This window comes from Mastigoproctus giganteus, chromosome 6, assembly GCF_048544385.1.
Source record: "Mastigoproctus giganteus isolate SK-2022 chromosome 6, ASM4854438v1, whole genome shotgun sequence".
NCBI lineage: Eukaryota > Metazoa > Arthropoda > Arachnida > Uropygi > Thelyphonidae > Mastigoproctus > Mastigoproctus giganteus.
Window position 1 is genome coordinate 214361375 of NC_143580.1, and position 15279 is coordinate 214376653.

Consider the following 15279-nt stretch of genomic DNA (forward strand, 5'->3'; position numbering starts at 1 on the left):
GCAGCACAAATGAGATTTTTAAGACAATTATTAGGCTTTACAAGACTAGACCACCAAAGAAATTTAGATATCTGCGAGAAATTAAAAGTAGATAACATAGAAAATGACATAAACGGTATCAGGAAAAATGGATTAGCCACATAGAAAGAATGAACCCAGACCGGATCCCAAAATTAGCCTTTAAATACAAACCTACAGGCAAGAGAGAGATGTTGGTCAACCAAGACAACGATGGTGCGATCAAGACCACCTCCAAGAGCTACAATGGAACAAGTCTTAAAAGACCTAAGCTGGACAAAATTCATGATGATGATTGACAAGAAAGAGGGAGAAACTGAAAATCTGCAATAATTACTCTTGAATAACTACTGTCGTGTATAAAACTTTAATCATCTAATTGAGGGAATATACCCCAGTAAAGAATATAATAGCCCACTGGCCCCTACTTTGGAAACCACTGTAGTGGTTGGTTCCCCTCTGTGAAGTATAGTTTACTTCCACCAGTGTGTAGTGTGAAATTCGTGTTTTGCAATAAAATGCATTTTTTATATCTCCCTTGGGGAATATGATTGCGAAACTAAGATGGAAAGAATAAAGATGTAAAATATAAATATAATACGAGCAGTTTTGAAATTTTATTTTGGGATATTGGCATATCTCTTAGATTTGTATAATCCAGGTTTGTTAATAACAGCTGACCCAAGTTGTTATAACCAGAAATAAGTTGTACATTTGAACAGTCTTATGTTCAGCAGCATTTTATGTTTTTGCCTCTCCTCATTTTATTTTATTTTATTGTCTCAGAAGGAAATTTTTGCACTACATCCCTGTACAGCATCTGTTAGTATTGTCTAGACAAAATAATGCAAGGACCTAGGTTTATGAACTTGATATGATAATAGCAAGAATCTTTGGACATCTTTATAATAAGTTATCATTACATTGACTCTCAAGAGACATTGGTAATGTCTCTTGAGAGTCTTGTCGATCAATTCGGCCCTGAAAAGATTGTGCAAGGCTCAAGGGGTAGAATTTTTTCAGCCTGGACTGTACTTGTTAACAGGAGAGATTGCTTCTACAGGGATGGGATACACTTAAATAGAAAGGGTGCAAGAATATTTGCTGATGCTATCGAGGCAGTGTTAGGTGGGTCGGAAAACTGTTAGCTTGGGGGGAGACAAAGACGAATAGATTAACAGTAGCCACTGACAGAGGTGAAAGAGATTCTTGCACTGCTTCTATTGGAATGAGCAGAAGCCTGAAAAACAATATGCAGGATATTTCAGAGACTGCTGGGAGTCATTGCGGTACAAGTAAACACATGGGTTGTGTTAGGGTAGCTAAGAATAGAAATAGGTGCATGTATAATGCTAGGAGTTTAGTAAATAAAATTGATGAATTTGAGGTATTGCTCAAACATCAAAGGCAGATATTGTTGGGATATCAGAGACGTGGTGTCACACAGATATAAGGAATGCAGAACTGGAATTTGGGGAGTACAACGTCTACAGAAAGGATAGACTGGATAGGAAGGGAGGAGGGGTTATGCTATTAGTTAAGAAACACATAAAATCCAAGGAAGTGAAGCCAGTGGACATCGCTGGACAGTGCAGTGTCGAGTCAGTTTGGTGTGACATAAGAATTGGGAGATCAAAATTGAGAGTAGGAGTGTGCTATAGGTCTGATGAGTACAATAAGAAACTGTACAGGGAAATAGTGGGCCAGTAAATCAGAGAGTCTTATAATGGGGGATTTTAATTTCCCAGATATTGACTGGAATTTGGGGGCTGGTCACTCACACACTAGCAAGGCTTTTGTGGATTTATTGGATGATTGTTTTCTACATCAGCATGTTTGGGACGCAGCTAGAGGGAGGAATACTCTTGATTTGATTATCAGCAGTGATTCTTCATGCATTAAGAATCTGCAGATAAAGGAACCACTAGGTGGCAGTGATCACAGTGTGCTGAAGTGGGATTTACTCAAAGAGGTAACTACCATTAGGGGTAAAGGGAAGGGTTATTGCTTTCGTAAAGGCGACTACGATGGACTGAGACAGTATTTAAATTCTATACATGGGATCAACTGATGATGTTACCAACAGCAAATGCAAAATGGGAAGCATTCAAAGAACTTATCTTGGAAGCTACTAGCCTTTATATACCAACTAAGAAATATCGTTCAAGGTTTAGGCCTAAATGGATGTCAAATGAACTGATGAGGCATATTGCAGAGAAGAAAAATGCATGGGATACATACAAATTAACACATAACAGAGAAGCCTATGATAGATACAAGTTGATCTGTAACCAAGTTACAAAGGAGGTTAGGCAGGCGAAGACAGATTACGAGAAATCTTTGGCAAGGGATGCAAAGAAAAACAGCAAAGAGTTCTTTACTTATGTAAACTCTAGAAGGAAGGGGATGAATCATATTGGTCCACTTGATATCGATGGGTCAACTGTTGATGATCCTGCTCAGGTAGCTAACAAACTAAATGAATATTTTGCATCGACATTCACACATGAGGAGTTATTTAGCAAGAGGAAAGCCAGAGGTGTATTCAACTCTGGCAGTAAGCTAGAGAATCTTGTAATAACTGAGAGTAAAGTGGAGGAGAAATTGTTGAAGATAAACACAAGAAAGGCACCTGGGATGGATGGGATCTATCCAGTTATATTAAAGGAGGCAGCAGAGGAAGTAAGCAAACCCTTAGCCATAACTATGAGAGCTTCCTTGGACTCAGGGGAGGTACCCATAGACTGGAGATGTGCAAATGTGACCCCAATCCACAAAGGAGGATCAAAGGCTGACACAAGTAATTATAGACCTGTGAGTTTAACTTCTGTTCCAGGAAAATTAATGGAGGCACTAGTTAAAGAAGCACTGCAGGATCATTTAGACAAGACTTCAGTTATAGCTCAGACACAGCATGGTTTTGTTAAGGGGAAGTCTTGCCTGACCAATTTGATTGGATGCTATGATGCAATCACAAAAGAACTGGTTGCAGGGAATAACTTTGATATTATATACTTGGATCTTAGAAAGGCTTTTGATACTGTTGCACATGGAAGACTGCTGCACAAATTGGAGCAGTGTGACATTGGAGGAAAATTGCTGCTGTGTATAAAGGGGTGGCTGAGGGGGAGAAGACAGAGAGTGTAATCAATGGACATTGCTTGTCGTGGACTAATGTTATTAGTGGAGTCCCTCAGGGCTCAGTGTTGGGTCCATTATTGTTTTCTGTATTCATAAATGATATTGATGATGGTATATCAAGCTTAATGTCGAAGTTTGCAGACGATACAAAGGTAGGCAGGGTTGTCAAGGACACTACTGACACTATGCTGCTGCAACAGGATCTGGAAAGGTTGAGCAAATGGGCTGAGAGGTGGCAAATGAAGTTTAACATTGACAAATGTAAAGTACTACACATGGGAAACAGCAACCCCAGAGCAACGTATCAACTCTGTGGTACTACACTGACAGTGGTAGAGAATGAAAGGGACCTGGGGGTGGTTGTGCAGGCAGATATGAAGTTCTCTAAGCAGTGCAGACGGGCTGCAAGAGTAGCTCATGGTGTATTGTCAATGATATATAGGAATTTTTCTAGCAGGGATAAGGAGGTGATTATTCCCTTGTATAAGGCAATGGTCAGGCCACACCTAGAGTACTGTATACAGGTCTGGAGGCCTCATTTCAAGAAGGATGTAGAGCTGCTGGAACGAGTACAGAGAAGGGCAACAAGATTAGTGAATGGAACAAAGGGGTACTCTTACAAAGAAAGGCTTAAGTTTTGCAAATTACAGTATCTGTAGACTAGGCACCAGCGAGGTGATCTGATAGAGGTGTATAAAGCCTTGAATGGTTTGAGCATGCTCAATGCTGATGGGATTCTTCCTCTAGCTCAGAATAATCACCTGAGAGGGCATAAATTCAAATTGAGGAAAGATAGATGTAGGATAGACGTGCGGAAATTTGCCTTTAGCCAGCGGGTGGTTGGTTGGTGGAACAGACTTCCATCCCTTGTCGTGGAAGTTGATAGCCTAAATAAGTTTAAGGCTCAGCTGGACAGGTATTTTGAACGAACAGAGGGGTGAAGTGGAAGTGGTTTTTTTTTTTTTTTGGCTGATGCTGCATAAGCTTGCTTTCTTGCATCAAATGCCTCTACTAATGCTAATGCTAAAAGAAAACAAGCTGTCATTAGGCAAGCAAATTGCTAAAAGTATAACTTTCATCCAATTGCCATCAGTATAGAACAATGGCTTTTCAAAAAAAAACAAACAAATGTCTCTGAGCCTCTTAATAAGTATTAGCTCTTATTCTCCTTACAGGAGAAATCATTCTGCATATTGTTTCACTTTACAAAATAAATCAATTTAACCTACCTTTACCCTAACAGTGCAGTATAAAAATGAGAATTTTATTCGGAATATTTTGTTTTCTAATGAATGTCATATGTGGCTGTCAGAATACATCAACAAGCAAACAGCATTTTTCCTAAGGTTCCAGCAACCAAATGAACTTGCTGTGAGGCTCCTCTCTCTTGGCAAGTTCACTTTCCTAGGAAGTAGGCAATATAGTGTGTGTGTCATTTTTTGGTTGTGGAATTATTGGTCTGCTTTACCAAGGATGGGTGTATGCTGCTGCTGATAACCAGGAGCATTTAACACAACATGTAATTATTTATCAATGAATTGAAGCCATTTTTTTTTTTTTTTTTTTTTTGCTCTGGGAACCAATGTTTCAAAAGGTAGTGATTTAAGTGGACTGCCACATTGTCCTATACTACAAGGATGAGCCTGGATTTATCTGTGGCAATACTTCAGGAACCTCATTTTGAGAGGAACTACTGTTGAATCCATTTCACTTGTCTCATTTAACATCTCTATATTTATGAGATTACAGAAAACCTCAAGTAGATTTTTTGTAATCTCATAACCAATAACACTGCAAGATCTGTCAGAAAATAAATATAATGCATGCTCTAAATGGCATACCTACAGAGAGACATTCAAAATATGTTCCCAAGCAAAAAAGACTAGGAAGCCCCCCTCCCACTTTGAACACGTCCTTATGATAAACATTAATAAAGATTTTTATTCTCTTTATTCTGGGCTGTACTGTGTTAATATTGTATTTTAGAAATGATATAAAAGCAAATATCATTTTCTCTTTTAATTTATTATTTTTCACTTTTCTTCCCCCTTTAGTATTTCAGTATGGAGTTCAGTCTTTTTTAGAAGAAAAACTATTAGGTAAATTGATTTTCTCTTTTATTTGATTTTATACAATTTTATATTTTTAATAATTTCTGGAAATGTTTGCCACTTTTGTTTCTCCCTTTCCATGTAGTTTTCAGAATTATAAAGAAGTTTTTGGTAACATAGCTGTTTTTGCTACATTATCAAAGGAGATTCCAGATTTGTATTTCCTTTTGTGGAATTTTGAAACACGCTGTATTTTTATGTCAAATTTACTTTTAAAAATATGTGTTTAGATGCAGATTTTATTTCAGAAAATTTAAAAGCAAAATAGAATAAGAAGCATAAATATTTCACTACTGCATAACTGATTTTTTTTTTTTTTTTTTTTTTATCTTAGGAAATGCTATTAACAAAGATAATTTTCAAGATGACAAACTTCCAATTAATACAGCTTTCATTAAAAATTCAACACTTTGTGAAGAAGAGTATGCAAAAAATATCAATGAAGTTCTGTTTCCCTTAGAGATGTCTGCTATAACAGGTATTATGACCCTCTCAATGAATACTTTTTTGGAAATGTTTATACAGAGTCTCATAAGTCCACTTCCATTTTTGTCAGATAACTTTCTCATAAGGAGAAAATTATCTGACCAAAATACCAGAAAGTGAAAGAGAAAAGTTGTTACAAATCATGAATTTTTACTCTCAAGTTGGAATTTTTTATCTAGGATGCCATCACAGCACTACTGTCTTGGTTTATCAATGCTGAAAATTGTGAGAATGTTGCTATTTTGATATGACCATGAAAGAGAAATGTGCTTTCAGTGTAGGGAGAAGTGCTCTGCAGGAAAGGTGAATAGGGAATGAAGCTACTAAATTTTAATGATAACTTATACAGATATAATGTTTCAGTATAGCTACAATAGTGCACAGCAACACTGAAATATTGAACATTGTACAAGCCTGTGCAATGTTCTACCTATATGCATGTAAGTACGGTTTATTGAATCAACATTTTGCCATTTTTGACCACACTGAACTATTGATATGCTTTAATAGTTCATTATCATTTAAAAATTTCATCACTTCAAATTGAATCCTTTATTTGCAACAACTTTTTTAACAATTCTTTCAATTTTGAACATTAGTATTAGTAATATGATGCAGGGAAGCAAGGCTTATACACCAGCCAAAAAAAAATGGGAAAATAAAATTCTCACTTTTGCTCATTCCTTCCAATAATTTGCCAAACCAAACCTTTAAATTTACTCAGGCTACCCCCTTCCCCAACACTAGGTTTTTTGTCAAATAACCAATTTCAGTGAAAGCTGCACTAACATGAATACAAGGTTTGGAATGGACTAGAACACACACAGTCCATTCTAATTACATTCTATATGAGTAATTACAGACCTGTTAGTTTAACTTCTGTTCCAAGTAAAATAATAGAGAAGCATTGCAGGATCATCTAGACAAGACTGCAGTAATGATTTAGGAATAACATCGGTTTGTTAAGGAAAAGTCTTGTCTGACAAATTTGATTGGATACTATGATGTGGTTACAAAGGAACTGGATGAAAAAAAATAATTTTGATATCATATACTTGAATTTCAGGAAAGCTTTTGACACTGTTGCACATGGAAGACTACTGTACAAATTGGAGTATTATGGTATTAAGGGTAAGTTGCTACAATGGATAAAAGGGTGGTTGAGTGGGAGAAGACAGAGAGTGGTAATCAATGGACTCTGCTCTTCATAGACTAATGTTATTAGTGGAGTGCCCCAGGGTTCAGTGTTGGGCTCAGTTTTTTTGTATTTTTATCAATGATAAAATTAGGCTTAATTTAATCAGGCTTAATATCCATGTTTCCAGATGATACTGAGGTTTGCATGGTTGTTAATGACAGTAATGGCAGTGTACTACTGCAACAGGATCTAGAAAAGTTGAGTAGATGGGCTGAGAAGTGGCAAATGAAGTTTAACATTGACAAATGCAAAGTACTGCATATGGATAGAAGTAACCCCAGAGAAATATACCAAATGTGTGGTCTACACTTAGGGTGGTAGAAAATGAAAAAGACCTGGGAGTAATTGTGCAGTCAGATATGAAGTTTTCTGAGCAGTGCAGACAAGCTGCCAGAGCAGGTCATTGGGTGTTGTCAATGATATACAGGAATTTTGCTAGTAGGGAAAAGGAGGTGATTATCCCTTTGTATAAGTCAGGCCACACCTTGAGTACTGCATACAGGTCTGGAGGCTTCATTTTAGGATGTAGAGTTGCTTGAGCAAGTACAGAGAAGATTGGTGAGGGGAACAAATTGGTCCTCTTACCAAGAAAGGCTTAAGTTCTGCAAATTGCAGCATCTGGAGACTAGGCATCTGTGAGGTGATCTGATTGAGGTGTATAAGACCTTGAATGGATTGAGCAGGCTCAGTTCTGATGGAATTCTTCCTCTTGCTCAGATTAAGAAACTGAGGGGGTACAGTTTCAAATTGAGGAAAGACAGTTGTTAAACAGATATGCAGAAATTTGCCTTTAGCCAGCAGGTAGTTGATTGCTGGAACAAACTTCCATCTGTCATTGTGGAAGTTAATAGCTTAAATAAATTCAAGGAGGAACTGGACAAACTTTTAGGCAAATGAATGTGTGAAATGTTTTTTTGGCTGATGCACATAAGCTTGCTTTCTTTCATCACATGTCTCTACTACTACACTGGAATGCTGCTCTGATTTTTTACATGCATCAGTAATGTCAGATACATACTTGATTATTTAAAATAAGTTATTTTATTAACTTATTTTAAATAATTTTGTAAAATTTTTCATTTTGACCCCTGCATGAATAGTACTGTTCCACTACATGAATCACATCAATTACTCAGTTGCAAATAACCGGTGTGGCAGAGTACATACTAGCAGCATCAATCTGTCTGTTAATTGAGATTCAGCTTCCATGATGACTACCCCATTGTTTACAGTATGGCTCTGTTCAACTGATGTGGGAGATACCACCAATCTGTTTACGTTTTCTGAGTTAACTGATATGATTTTAATGTTAGGTGAGATTCATAAGAATTCCATAGCTGTTGTTCACAGCTGCAAAATTCCACAAAAAATTTCCAACTTGATGAGACTGAATCATTAAATGTGTGCTACTATGGAGAGACAACTTAAAGAAACGGGTACTACTGAAACCATTATGAGTAAACATTGTCAGAGGGAAATTTTAATAGGCTGCAAATGCCAAAGCATAAATACTTAATGCAGTACAAATAGCTCCTATCACAAGTACCAGAAGGTCGAGTTGCATAAATGTTTCATCTGCAAGCATACAGAGGACATTACATAAACAGCATTTATATGCATTTCATAGTACACATACACAAGTTATGAATAAATGAAGAAACCTTTGTCAGTGACTTGTTATGCAATATACATATCCTCTATTTTTCAGCCATGTTCTGATCTGATTTCACACGAATCATGTTTTTCAAGAAATGGAACTCTCAACTTGTATCTGAGCTGAAGAACCCCCCCCCCCTTTAATTGTTAGTACTCATTATCAATATAGCTTTTCCTTTAATGTTTGATGTGGGCTTCATCAAAAATCTTATTGGTCCTTATTTTTTACCAGCTAGGCTTTCAGGAATGACATATCTGCATTTTCTATGGAACATTTTGTGGGAACTATTGAAAGAGCTACCCCCCCCCCCTTTAAAATTTCAATTAAACTATATACAGAGGATGGGTTTATGCATTATGGTGCATTATACTACTTTTCTTATGATGACTTTTTAATATCAAGTGCAGTAATCAATAGATTCATTGGAATGGCCCTGTACAGTGGTCACTACAACCACTTGACCTCACATCCTTAGATTACTTTGGGGATCACATGAAATCCATGGTTTATTCTGTGCTTATTACTGTTCAAGAAAAACTATGAAATCACATTGTGGAAGCTGCCAAAACCTTAAAGAATAGTCCTGGAATGATTAGACATGCTAGGAAATTGTGGATTCTTCATACTGAATGCTGCATTGAACAAAATGGATATCATTTCAAACATTTTGCTGTTTCTTTGTACGTTTTATAATTTATAATTAATATTTAATATTAATCTCAGAAATAGACTTTTGAAACATGTTTATAGGAACTTTTTTTTTCTTATTCTTAGCTGTAGAATGCACTTCTACATTTGTTCTGCACAATTTTGAAACACCTTGTATATTTATAAAGAGGAAATATGATTTTTTTTTTCTTTATGCTATCTAAATTCTGTGATTCAGTTCTGCATGTAGTATTAATATAGCAAAGAAAGTCACTTGGTTTCCTCCAGGTAACTATATATATAACCTGTCCTTCAATTTACCTATGTTCTTTAGTTCTACAAGGTTAGGAATTCATTCAGACAATTAATAACTTTGGCTAAAAGAGAATTTTCTTGTATTCAGTCTACAGCTATCCTTTGTCAATTTAAGTGCATGTTCTCTAGTTTTTGCTACTTGTATCTTATGTAATTTTTTTCATACCTTTCAAAGCCTCAGTCAAGTGTCTGAGAGAGAGAGATCTCAAGACATTACAACCCACAAAACTGAAATCTCTCTATATATATATATATATATTTGTGCTCTTCCCTGCCTCTTTTCTAGAAGATCACATCTTTCCTGAAATGGTGATTCCAAAACTGTACACAATTCTCAAGATATAGCCTTTAAGGCTTTATGAAATTAAATGATTTCTTGTCTTACCAGAAAAATTCCTGTACATTATAGATAAAACACCATTTGATGTCTTAGCAATCTGTCTGCACTGTTGAGTACTTCATGCTAGGTTGCACAATTGCACCTTAGATGCTTTTCATTATCTGAACTTTGTGCTTTTCCCTGCACTTTTTCTAGAAGATTCACATCTTTCCTGAAATGATGATTCCAAACCTGTATACAATACTGAAGATACGGCCTTTCAAGGTTTTATGAAATGGAATAATTTCTTTTGATGTCAAACCAGTTTTGCCTTACCAATGTGAATAATTTTTAAGAACAAGTAAGGGGCCTAATGCCAAATCCTATGGAAACCCCACTTGGTACCTTGGACAATTCAATGCAGTAGCCACTTATAACCATCCTCTGTCTCCTGTCATTCAACCAACCTTTTATCTACCTCCACCTTCTCACCAATGGCACATTGTTCCAATTTGTACAAGAGATATTCATTTGGAACAGTATAAAAAGCCATACCAAAGTCCAAATATACTTAATGTGGTAAAATTATTCTTTATATCCAGTTGTTATAAGCATCCCCATAATAGTATGAAGCTGTCATAAAAATGCATGCGTGAATTACATTCCACTCCAGATGACCCCGCAATACAACATTAATCATGGATTCCATAATTTTTCATAATATAGAAGTTATAGGTCTGTATAATTACCTACTTAACCCTTGGAATTGCCTCTGTGAATGGGAGAGACATTTACACATTCCAAATCTGCTGGTATTTCACCTGAGTTTAGTATGCATGCATTGTAATAATCAGGGGTTTGAAGACTATTTTGGACCTTGAAGAATAAACTAAACCACTGTTGTGCTCCATCTGAAGCTTCGGTAATCAATAGCTCACAAGGCAGATGGCTTTTCCCGACTTACTTTCAATGCGAATACACTTCGGACTTATTACCGAAGATGCAGTCTGGAACCCAACTTTGTAATATTGACAGATATGGCCAAATATAAATAATCTTACATTTACTTATAACCAAATTAATTATTTCATAAAAATAACCGAATAATAATTATATTACACTATTAATTAATAATTTCTAATTAATCATAATATTATTTAACTGATAATTAAATTACAAAAATAATTATTACATTATTATTGACGAGATGGTACTTTTTTATGAAAACGGGCTCATTCCCTTGAGAGGAATCGACTTTTGTTAATGGATCATAGCCAGACACCCACGATTTGTTGGCAACACTGATGGGGAAAAAATGTGGATCAGCAGCATGTTGATGAAAATACTGATGTGCAAGAACTTTCCATTCTATGATCATTGGTGTGGATCAGCTAAGATAGACAAGTGGAATGCTTTTCAGTATAACCACTGAAAAGTTTTTGAATTAACATTTAACATTTCGAAGGTTTCTGTTGCATTTTTCCTAATTTGAAGCAAATTCACTGCTCAGTAAAATCACTCATTTTAAAATGGGACAAAACACGTAAAACACCTATTTATCTTGTGCTAATTCAGAATGACTTCAGATAAATGGACAATTCATGCACTACTATGATTGGATAAGTCAGTAAATAGTACATGTTATGACAAGCTGAAACTCACTACAACTCCACAATTTCAAGGTAAATTGGCAGTCCCTGAACTTTTTTTTTTCTCACACCTCATAAGTTGTAATCATCTAATTCAGGGATTCTCAATGGGGTGATATTGCCCCCAAGGGAGTGAAAATTGGTTTTGGCAGGCAAAAAAATTGTATTACAATGGTTGTGATCCTCCAAAGTTCAACTCTACCCGACAACATCTTATTCCTTAATATTTAATTTCTCTCATTGGATTTTATTTTCTCCTGGGACAACTGATTTTTAACATATAGGTATATTATATCAGGAGTGAGTGAGAAAATTTGATAAAAGGAAGATAGTGGGCGTGATTTAATTCAATCGCCTTTGCTTTTCATAGGCATTAAATGCCTAAGTGATTTCAGACGTAATGTCTGTGCAATCCTAGACATTTGCGCCTTTCCTGACAGCTGTGTTTTCACAGTTGGAAGTGGCATGGTGGGTGCAGTTTATTTATTTATGCTGTTGTTTCATTGGTCAATGTATGAGGCATGGATGGGATGATGAAATGTTTCAGTCTACTTTCTAAACTTTGTTTTACTTTCTAAACAACAATTAGTATTGATTTATTGTTTCCATGTGGAAGTTATTTATTCTTGATCAACAGTGCTTTTGTGAGTGACATGGTCTGAGAGTTAAATAAAAATTCTTTGTAGTTATTCAACCCATCATCAGTCATGTCAAGTGCTGAAAAGAAAAAGTGTCGACATTATCTGGATGAATATCTAGCTTATGGTTTTATTGAAAACCCATTCGATTCAAGACAGCCTACGCATCTTATGTGTAATAGTTCATTTTCAAATGAGGCTGTGAAACCATCATGACTTTTAAATCACTTAAAAAGGAACATCCTGATAAAGTTGGTAAACATATTGAATATTTTTAAAATTTAAAACAGATTTTTGAGCAACATAACACTGTTACTTCCTTATTTAAGAAGAACATGCAGACAAATGATAATGGAAAGACTGCATCTTATAAAATTGCAGAAATCATTGCAAAAACTGGTAATACAGTTGCTGAGACTATGATACGACCTGCATTAGAGACTGTAATATCAACAGTGATGCATCAAAATCCTTCCAGTATTTTAAAAGCATTGCTATTGAGCAATGATTCAATTCGAAGATGAATTGATGAGATATCAGTTAACATTGAAGAACAGCTAATTGATAAATAAACTAAAAACGAGAAAATTTTCTATTCAGATTGATGGATCCACAGTTACTGACAATAAGGCCCTTCTAATGGCATACGTTTGTTATTTTGATGATGCTTGTAAATTGCAAGATGTTGTTTGGAAAATCTATAGAAACTGACTGTACTGAAGCATCCATGTTTGATGAAAATTAAGTGCCACCAGAAAATTTGGTATCCTATTCCACTGATATGGTGCTATCTCCATGGTTGGAAGACAAAGGTTTTATAGCCCACCTAAAGGAAGTATGTCCCAAAGTTCTTGCAATACACTGCATTGTGAGCCGACATTATCTGGTTGCAAAAAATGTTAGTTCCAGTTGTTTATCGATCTTTCGGTATAGTTATTATAGTTATTAAAACCATCAATAAAATAAAGTCACATGGCAAATATGATTGCCTTTTCAGAAAATTTTGTGTTGATAATGAAAAGTCTATTCGAGTCTTTTACATACAGAAGTCAGATGGTTTTCTAAAAGAAACTGTCTAACAAGATTTATAAACCTTTTTGATACGATAATTAGTTTTTTAGAAAGCGAAGAGACAAAGATTTAGCAAAGGAGATCAGCAAACACAAAAACAACATATACTATATATGGCTTGGATTTTTCAAAAACTTAATGAAGTATCACTTCAACTTCAAGGGAAATTAATTACGGTAATAGACTGCAAATGCGTATTAAAAGCCTTCACTGAAACTGAAAATATTTGAAAGCAGTTTAATGAGAAAACAATTTCGTGGTATGCAAGAGTTAGCTGAAATCAATGAATCTCTCACCGAGAATGATCTTAAGAATTATTCAGATCATTTGTGTTCTTTAAAAGGTGAAATGAAAAATAGATTTTCAGATTTATTTTCTTTTGAAGTGAAGCCATGGATGTTAGAACCAATTGGATGTGATGTCGGGTCTACTAGTGAAGAAATTCAAGAACTCATTGAATTAAAATGTAACAAAGAATGCAAATATAAATTCGAAAAAGGTGGAATGGCTGAGTTGTGGGGATCAAAAACAACCAAACTTCTTTATCCAACAATGTGGCCTGAAATGGCCAAAGTACTGCTTTGTTTTCCAGCATCTTATGTGGTTGAAAGTGGTTTTAGTTCAGTAAATAAAATATTAACAAAGGAAAGAAACTGAATTGATATATATGTTCAAGAGGAGACGTTAGAACTAAACTTACTAACATCATACTGAACATTGAACTTTTAGCTAAGAAGCATCAGGCTCAGGGATCTCATTGAATAAAAAGAATAAGTATAAAGTATTTTCTTGTTTAAAATTTCATGGGGGGGGGGGGCGAGATTAGGAAAAAAATTGTCTAAAAACACCCTTTTAGGGATCGAGGGAAAAAAAAAAAAGGTTGAGAAACACTAATCTAATTGATCACAAAATATATCTCTTCCGGACTGGTGACCCAGCCACCCCACAGTCTCAGTTTATCTCTGGAAAATTGAAGTACCCCATGATAACACATTCATATCTGCTTTTCCCACTCCATTTATCCATTAATTGTCATTTTAATCATCACACCAATTTGGGGTGTGTCAATTCCCAGCATTATATTTAATTCACTTTTGTCATTACTGACTCATTTATTGGGTATATACCCTTCTTGAATCAATATGCTTTTCACTTATGCTTGTGAAGTCATATTAAAAGCATGCCTCCTTCCCTTCTGTCTGTATTTACTGTATACACTGTATTTACCATATTAAAATTCTACACCCAGTATATAAGAATGACATATTCTTTCTAATATTCGTATTATATTAGAATTAGATTTTTTTTTATTTCATCAGATTTATTAATTGTGCTTCTAGCATCAATAGACATGTGTTTTTTCATGGTCTTATTTAAAATTTTAACCATAACATATTACAGTGATTTCTCCTCATTCTCTTTATGAGGAGCATTTGAAATGTTCATGGCCTGAGTATGAAGGTTTATTTGAGGAGTCTGGTAACATGGGAATGAGATTAGCTTGGTGCAGGTGAAGTTTTTAGGGCTCCAGCAAATAGAAAGTTTTTCTTAAATTTTTATCATTTTATTGACTAAATTGCCATATAAATTTATTTTCTAGAAGTAGCTTTATATTTCTAGTTACAATATTTAGTTTAATTTGAACTTAGATAGAGATTTTGTGGATTATTACTTAGTATCGGTAAAACTTGTACCATCCAAAACTTGCCACCATTGTTTAGTATCAATATGGAATAGCATTACGTATATCTCGAACTTGATAGCTTAAGGCATAGCGTAAAACTAGATAGCGTAATACATAGCACTGTTGTAGGAATCTGTTAGCTTAGTATAGTATTGGCAATTAATCAATTAAATTTATAAATCCTTTTTAATTTTTATTGTTAACTAATTTGTACTGAAACTGAAATCATGCTTCAGACTAGAGCAACAAAGCAACTTGCGCTAAGTAGCAAAAGTGCTGTGGTTCGTGGGAGAACCGTAGAAGACGATTCTCCAACACATCGCAGTCTAAAAAAATGTGCAAAA

The 15279-nt window shown here is 35.2% G+C and overlaps 1 protein-coding gene across 1 annotated transcript in view; it reads left to right on the forward strand.

Annotated features, from left to right (window-relative positions):
* Window positions 1-15279, forward strand: part of LOC150084937 (uncharacterized) — a 53496-nt gene that overhangs the window by 15444 nt on the left and 22773 nt on the right. Inside the window, exons 2-3 of the mRNA XM_090375658.1 lie at window positions 5214-5258; window positions 5605-5748. Coding sequence (XP_090231784.1) covers window positions 5214-5258; window positions 5605-5748 — 189 coding nt within the window. The remainder of the gene's footprint in view (window positions 1-5213; window positions 5259-5604; window positions 5749-15279) is intronic.